This window comes from Harmonia axyridis, chromosome 5 (assembly GCF_914767665.1).
Source record: "Harmonia axyridis chromosome 5, icHarAxyr1.1, whole genome shotgun sequence".
Classification (NCBI taxonomy): Eukaryota; Metazoa; Arthropoda; class Insecta; order Coleoptera; family Coccinellidae; genus Harmonia; species Harmonia axyridis.
In genome coordinates, this window is record NC_059505.1 from 23,162,208 (window position 1) to 23,170,312 (window position 8,105).

The following is an 8,105-nucleotide window of genomic DNA, read 5'->3' on the forward strand; positions in this document are numbered from 1 at the left end:
AAGAGAGAAACCTGGCTGTCTCACCCAAAATGGGATGCACTGTACAAGTAATGTGAAGAACAAACATATTAACAGTATCTTAACATATCTACTGGCAATGTGGGGAAATACCACGCAGTTTCATATATATATCGGCTTCAGAGGTTACAGAACAGAGCAGTAAAAACTGTTTTTAATCTCAAATATGAAACAAGCACATATTTGCTTTATGAACGATACCCAATCCTTCCAATTAAAAAACGTATGAAACAGGAACTGTGTGCGTTAGTGTTCAACATAAATAATAATAACAATAATATAATTTACTGAAAACTAAGGTCTGCTTTGAAAAGTTTTCTCGTGACTATGCAACAAGACATAGGGACAGATTCACTTTGAATAAAAACATCCGTTCAAACTATGGCAGAAGAAGACGAAGCAACACAAGATATCAACTTTACAATGAACTTCCTGAGACAATTAGATTATCTAACATATATCACTCTTTCAATAAAAACCTGAGAACTTATCTTGAAAACTGTTAATTCCATATTTATTTTTTCTTTGTGTATTGATTAACATTTGAGAAATTAATATCTATGATAACAACCAATTGTTGATTAACAATATTATCAATGAATGAAATATAACAAATGGAACATCAAAAATTGGTAATGCGATCTTCCATGTTCTAACAAGATAGGTTTGAGTAAAATATTCAAGTAGAGTGAGGATACCATTTATGGTCGGTTACTTACCATTTTTCCTAACAGTCCAGTTCCTACAGTATCTACTGAAATATTCCTGATAAATTGGTAATGCTTCACATTGATAAGTACTATCAATTGAATGCCCACTAGTCTAGTAAGCGCTACAGTTCGATATTTAGCCTTGGAGTGAACACCATCATAAACCATTTTTCTAAAATCAGTTTGTTAATTGAAAATTTACCTACTTGTTTATTTCTAGTCATTAATTTTTTATAGGACATCTAGGATAAAAAACGATTTGGAGGATCTCAAGTTTCTAAAGTTGACAACATTGTTAAGGAATCGTTTTTTAACGCATATCCAAACTATGTACAGGGTGGGCAAATAAGCGAGGTAAGCGGCTATATCTCAGGATCCACTCATCGTAAAGACTTGCGGTAAAATTTTTTAACACCAAAGTGTACAAGAAAACACACAGGAAATTGTTTTGAAGTTCATACCTCCACCAGTAGGGGGCGTAATAGCTATTGTCGAGTAGAAATATGAATTTTACTCGAAAATGTTTCATATCGAGTTGATAAAAAAATATCATCACTGTAATCCTTGGAAAATTATGTATCTTTTTAAATTATCATTTTCGATTTTACGACATCAAATAAGGGTAGGGGAAAGGGAGAAATCTGACTGATTGAAATGTCTGTAACTTCAGTTTGGCTCAACATTTTTGAGCAAATTAGATCTCATTTGAGAGATAACATTTTGTTGATTGAGGAAAAAATATACTCATGATAAATTTGTTTTAGCTGCTTCCGATAGGGGGCACTAAGTCAGAAGTTCATTGTTTTGTTCATTTTTCTCCGAAATTTCAAATGTAATGATAGAATTTTCTTAACAGGAATAGCAATTTCATTGAATTTGCATGAAAAAACATGAAGGTCGCAAAGCGATAGCTTCAGGCGTTTAACTAAAATCAACCCTGTTTCAGAAGACAACTATCAAAACTATAATTAAATTTATTGAATTTGAACAATATGCAAGTGGGATCTAGAAACTATTTAATTGTGGCATAATTCATTCAATAAAATCATATTACTCACTCCCACTCCGCTTCTCTTGGAGTGTCGTTGAACAAAAATGCTTCTTTACTTAAATCTATTTCTTGAAAACCAACTGCATACAAGTCAGGTGGATCATCATCACAGCTGAGCCATGGCTTTAATGAAACTGAAGGTAATTGACCATTCACATTCCAAGTTCCAATGAAGATTCTACAGTAAAACATATTTTATGGAATAAAATTCTCTAATCTTTTCTCTTTGAACTCACCTGAACTCCTGATATTGAGTATACTCAGGTTCTTTTAATTTTAGTTGATACTTGAGCATCGATTCTCTATTTACAGCATTCTGATTCTGGGCCATTTTCTGTCTTATAAACGATATATCAGGAGACTGAAATTGTACAAAAACTATAGCACACATGACAAGTTATGAGCTGGTTAAAAGGAATTCGATGCAAAATTTTTAAATATATATCTGTATGATGTATTAATCTATAATTTACAGACAAGGCATTTTACATGTATGACAAAACATATAATTATATATTTTATAATTATTTTACTTTATGTATGTATATATTTTATACATTTATACTTTGCGAATTCCTTGTTGTTTAATTTCATATGTCTGTTGTATCGCGAAATACTTATTTATTTCATTTCCGCCCCTTAGTTTTTCATGTTCTCCCCCTCCGCCATTTTCCTCTCTTCACTATGATCGCTGCACACTTTTCCAACCCCAATGTCATGCCTATGTCTTCACTGAACTTCCTGACCAGTTCCAACTCCCCCTACTGTTATGCTCGCCCCTTCGCGTAAAGTTTCAAAACGTCCATGAAGAAGAGGTGCGATAGTCTTGTTCGAACAAGACGGATACGTCCGTATGCAGATCTATTTCTCACTGAAGACGATATGAGTCAGGCAGAATCAGGGTCGGCTCAGGTCATCCCCCTGGAAGATGCCTCTTCTGATATTCATTACCTGTGTATCGTAGGAGTTTGGTCCGTCACTCGCTGTCAAGGTTGTTCGCTATGTGGTGAAGTATATCAATCACCCGCCGTTCTATCTTATACATTTCAAGGACGTCGATAAGCCAAGAGTGCGGGACAGTAGCCCAGTCATATTAAGTAAAAGAAGGGGTAAACCTCGGAATGAAAGATAATAAGCTGAAAATTGGTATGAACCTTTGTTTTGTCGTTCTGAATTTTGCCTCAAAAGTCATAAGTGCTTTCGTGTCTGCGTCTTAAGATATTGAAGGTCAAAGATCATAAAATCGGTTTTTCGCGAATATCTCGCTTTCTATTGCATAAATGAGATTTGCACTCATTATAAAAGTTTTAGAGCATACAATTCTCTACAACTTTTGTTTGAACTTTTTTTTTACGATCAACCGTTTTTGCTGTAAACCTCGAAGAGTGCTACTCATTTTTTTAAATTTTTAAATTTTTTTAATATAAAATATATGGCCTAATGCAACGTGAAGCGTGAGTTACGGTTATCAGTACGTTGTATAAAGTTAATAATTTACTGAAAATGTATAATGATTGTGCCAAGCAGGCAAGAAATTTTTTTATCAATAATTAACTTTATACAACTTACTGATAATCGTAACTCACGCTTGACCTTGCATTAGGCCATATATATGACTGTACGCGGCGCACTCTTCGCAGTCTACCGCAAAAACGGTTGATCGTATGAAAAAAAAGTTCGAACAAAAGTTGTAGAGAATTTTATGCTCTACAACTTTTATAATGAGTGCAAATCTCATTTAAGCAATAGAAAGCGAGATAATAACGAAAACCCGATTTTATGAGCTTTGACCTTCAATATCTGAAGACGCGGACAGGATAGCACTTGTGACTTTTGAGACAACATTCAGAACGACAAAACAAAGGTTTATACCAATTTCCAGCTTATTATCTTTCATTCAGAGGTGAAATCCCTAATATGACTGGGCTACTTAGCGGGGAGTAAGAAAGCCGACGGCGAGGAGATTTTTCTACCTTAAGATTATAGGCTAAAGTGATAATAATAATAATAAACGTCTCTATTTTTCCCTTTTCAATACAACACAAGCGAAGTTTAGCCTTAGTCTATTCTTACACTTAACCTGTGCAGTACTATACCTATACATACAAATATTATAATAGCGTTTTATACACCAGAGAGAAGAGAAATAAAAGAAAACATGTCAGTAGGTATCATGAAACTAAAATCAAAACAACATACCTATTATAATAAGGAGTAGTAGTTCAACATTATTAGTATTGTGAAAGGGAAAAATTAACAGGAAAGATAAAAATAAGAGTCCATATTGAATACTGACTCGATAACTCAAGGAGTCTAGCTCTCAGAACACGCTTCATCCGGAATTAGGAGATATGCAAATAATCAATGAGAAATGTATTGCACATCTTAGCGGCTTGGTAAGTGAACGATTTCTGAAACTTAGCACTGGAGTGACGAGGGATGCTCTGAGTCATTATTGGGAAAAATTTAAATATTACTACCAGTGATAGATGAAAGAAGGAATACATGATTTATAACAATGAAAAGGAAAGTAAACTTGACAGGCAATATGAAAGATTGAAATGTACATAACATTTTTTTGAACAGTCAATTTTTTCGAATTCGATTAGTTTACAACTTTCTTAATACTACTACTTATCACTCAAACAGAAAACAGTTTAGTAAAATAGTTTGTACCTACCTAATTCAAAATTAATTGATAGTGACTGATTGTTAGTGTTTTTTTCTTAGATTACTGAATAAACCTATATCCCTTTCAGGCCTGATATGGTTAGTAAATTGTTGGTCCGTATATGTCAAATTCCTCAAAAACCGGTGACTATTTCCTCAAACTTCGGTGAGTTATCTGTCACCAGAGCAACCGTACTTTTATTCTGGTAAGGTTCGGTAACCACGCCCACTCCGGTTGGCAGTTGTCATTTTAATTTTCAGATTATTGTTTATGAATTATTTCCATGATATCTAACACTTAAGAACTCTATTATTTTAATTATGAAACAAATAACCTTCAGAGATATATTAGTTATTTACAAATTAAAAGAGATCAACTATTTAAAACCTCCAAATTCTGTCAATGAAAATTTAGTTGACCATTGACAAGCGGTCCTTAAATACGAAGCAGGTTACCTGACACATTGAAAACTAGTAGTAACCGCTCTGAAATTCTCAGCGATATACAGACCATACCCTTAGGGTACGTTTGTGACTGTGTCGGGAATTGTTCGAAAGGGATATGAAGAGACTGTGATTGGTTAGACATAATCAGAAATGAGAATACCAACACAACGACAAATATATAAAAGCTATACAGAGTTAACACAGTGAATTGCAACATATAGTTGAAAGTGCTCATGATTTTGATAGGCTCTATCTATGCAGCTACACACACACACATGAAAGACATTCATAAAATTTCATAAACCCTTACTTGTGATTTGAAATCCATATTATTCAAACAATCATACAAATCAGTATACTTGAGCAGCCAACTATGATCGGTTTCACCACATTGAGATCCTGAGAATGCAAAATATGTTTTTGGCATTAGAATGGATTGAATTCATATTGAGCTCACCTTCTCTTGATTTTATTAATGCTGAAGCAAAAGCTGAACTTTCTGGACCAACCCTTATTTTGAAATCAAGCTTTGACTTTCTATATTTCACTGTAAATAGAAGATGATTCTCATCATCTTGTAGTGGCTCTGAAACTAAAAATGATTACAAATGTAGATTTCTCATAACAAAATCATAAAAGCATTTTATTAATCTGGTTTAATGTTACATCTATTATTTTGATATTTTCAAATTCAGTTACCTCCATTTCGTTTAAAATTGAAGGTACAAACAGAATCGTAAACAGTATAAAAATTGGTTTCATTTGAAATTTCAGAAAACAATGACATATACTTACAGCAGTCAAAATATTCATCTATTGGTATTACACTCTCAATTTGTAGATCAGATAAATGAGCAGGTTGTGATTTTTTGGAAGAAAACAAAAACAAAGCAGAATTTGAGGTTTTAACTACTATAGCAAGAATATGAAAATCTTCATTCCAGAAATCATGTGCTAGTGATACATTCAAATGGAGCTATGCTGTTATAAGGAAGAATCTATAAAAATTAATGAAAAGTTCTTCATTTGCAGCATAATTTAAATTCGGTAATTTTGAAACTGTATTATATAAAAGGATTAGGGTACACCAGGATTAGCATTAGATTATCGATCTTTAATTATGATTTTTATAAGGATACACTTTGAACAATTTCCAATGAAGAGAATTTAGCCTGTATTATTTGAAGTACATCCCTAGGCACTGATAACATTATTCGTCATTTCAACCAGAGTTTCATTATAAATTGTTAGAAATAATCAGGTTTACTCATTCAAGCTTAAATAAATATACATATTATATTTCAGAAAAGGTGATTTGATTTGAATGTCTGTGGATAAAACAAAACTTCAAATAAATATCTAATTTTCTGGTTTAACCTCAATTAGAATCACAGATCATTCATAGAAGCATATATTTAGTATTCTGTGGTTAGCAGTCAAAATTCAATAAAATATATTTTGTTTTTCTTGTTATGAAATAGGTATTATAAATTGTGAAAATATTGTTTCTTGAATTTTTTCAATCTATATGAAAATGAAAACTCTAGTCATTGGTCCTACAGTTAAATCCTGAACATCGAAAAATGTATGTAGTACATCATGATTTTATTGGCCAGTTGCACCATTCGCTTGAACATTGATTGAAAATTTAAATATTGAATACTTTCTGCTTTCTCTTAAGAAATCAGAAAGTAACGGTCTTCTTTCTCTCTCACACCTGCCAACGCTCGACACTCCGCAAATGCGGGGGCTGCGTGAGAACTCAGAAGAAAGGGGAAGGTAACGCGAGGTCTCGACTTTCGACCATAAAGTGCTTTCCAGTCAGGAGTGTGTCACCCCGGGGCTCGGCCCACTAGAGTGTCGAGCCCTTGCTATGAGTGCAACGCGCCAAAAAGAAACTGTCAAGTTCAACGTAAACAAACCAGCTGTCTTGTACTTTATGCTAACTAAACGTCTTCTCTCTCACACCTGTCAGGGCTCGAAGCCCCGCAAATGCGGGGGGTGCTTCAGGGGAAAGGGGAAGGTAACGCCAGGGCTCGACGTCCTGTTTACTGGAACACTACAAGTGCGCATCGGTACGCTTCGGAGCTGTACTGAGGACAGAATAGAGAGGTATTTTTTTTTCCTTTATATGTGCTTGGCTACTAAGGCCATCTACACAGCGAACATTTCATACTTACATACTATATCAAACTCATAAACCCCCACCAGACATACACAACAACCATGACCTAGCCAGGATTCGAACCCGGTACCTTCGGCACCACAGCCAACTTCTCAGTCCACTGTACTACCGAGGTAGTCTAGAGAGGTATTAATACCTCTCTATTCTGTGCTGAGGAGCTCCTGACGTTGGCTGGAAAGCACCTATTGGTGGAACGCACCAAAACCAAACTGTCAAATTATACGTAAACAAACCAGCGTTCTACAGCTGTCTCGTACTTTATGCGGAAGTACCGATCTTCTTTCTCTCTCAGTCCTGTCAGGGCTCGACGCCCCGCAAACGCGGGGAGTGCGTCAGGAGAAATGGGAAGGTAACGCGAGGGCTCGACGCTCTATTAACTGGAACCATCGAGATAGAATAATTATCTATCTATCTATTCTATCTCGATGACTGGAACAGTACAAATGCGTACTGACTGGTACGATTCGGAGCTGTACCGAGGATCTCCGAATAGTGGCTGGAAAGCAGCTATAGATAAACTAGGCTAGCCGCACATTGAGGGCAGCACAGCACAGTACCGCAGAGCCTAGCCTAGTAGAGGATGTTTTAAGGCTAGACACACATTGAGGGCAGCACAGCACAGCATCGCAGAGCCTAGCCTAGTAGAGGATTTTGTAACAAATGAAATTAAATAGAACGGCGCATATTGGACGTCGCAGAGCAGAGCAGAAGCCTACGCGACGTAGTAACGGAGTACTCTGTCCGCCCTGCGACGGTTGTGGAGTGCGCATACTTTCCTCTGCAGAGTGACCACGTTTTTTGAATGAAACGGTTAAATTTCATGAAAATGGAATTGTTAATTGAAATGGTTCCTGAAAATAAGATGCTTTACAATACGAGTCCTCAAATAATCATTTTCCCATATTGAATTTTTAAGCCTTTTAGACAAACTATACATATAAACACAAAATATTTTCTATTTCCGAATCCAAAATTAGGTTCAACTGAGTGGCTGGATATTTCTGTAAGAAACTAAACAAAAACC

General features: G+C 35.2%; 1 protein-coding gene across 1 annotated transcript in view; it reads right to left on the bottom strand.

Annotated features, from left to right (window-relative positions):
• The window catches only part of LOC123680277 (inositol polyphosphate 5-phosphatase OCRL), a 48,658-nt gene extending 42,391 nt beyond the window's left edge, over positions 1 to 6,267 (bottom strand). Inside the window, exons 1-7 of the mRNA XM_045618090.1 lie at positions 6,036 to 6,267; positions 5,692 to 5,872; positions 5,354 to 5,488; positions 5,207 to 5,295; positions 2,016 to 2,140; positions 1,787 to 1,957; positions 738 to 900 (exon numbers count right to left, since the gene is read on the bottom strand). Coding sequence (XP_045474046.1) covers positions 738 to 900; positions 1,787 to 1,957; positions 2,016 to 2,140; positions 5,207 to 5,295; positions 5,354 to 5,488; positions 5,692 to 5,872; positions 6,036 to 6,107 — 936 coding nt within the window. The 5' untranslated portion in view covers positions 6,108 to 6,267. The remainder of the gene's footprint in view (positions 1 to 737; positions 901 to 1,786; positions 1,958 to 2,015; positions 2,141 to 5,206; positions 5,296 to 5,353; positions 5,489 to 5,691; positions 5,873 to 6,035) is intronic.
• Positions 6,268 to 8,105: the final 1,838 nt, after the last annotated feature.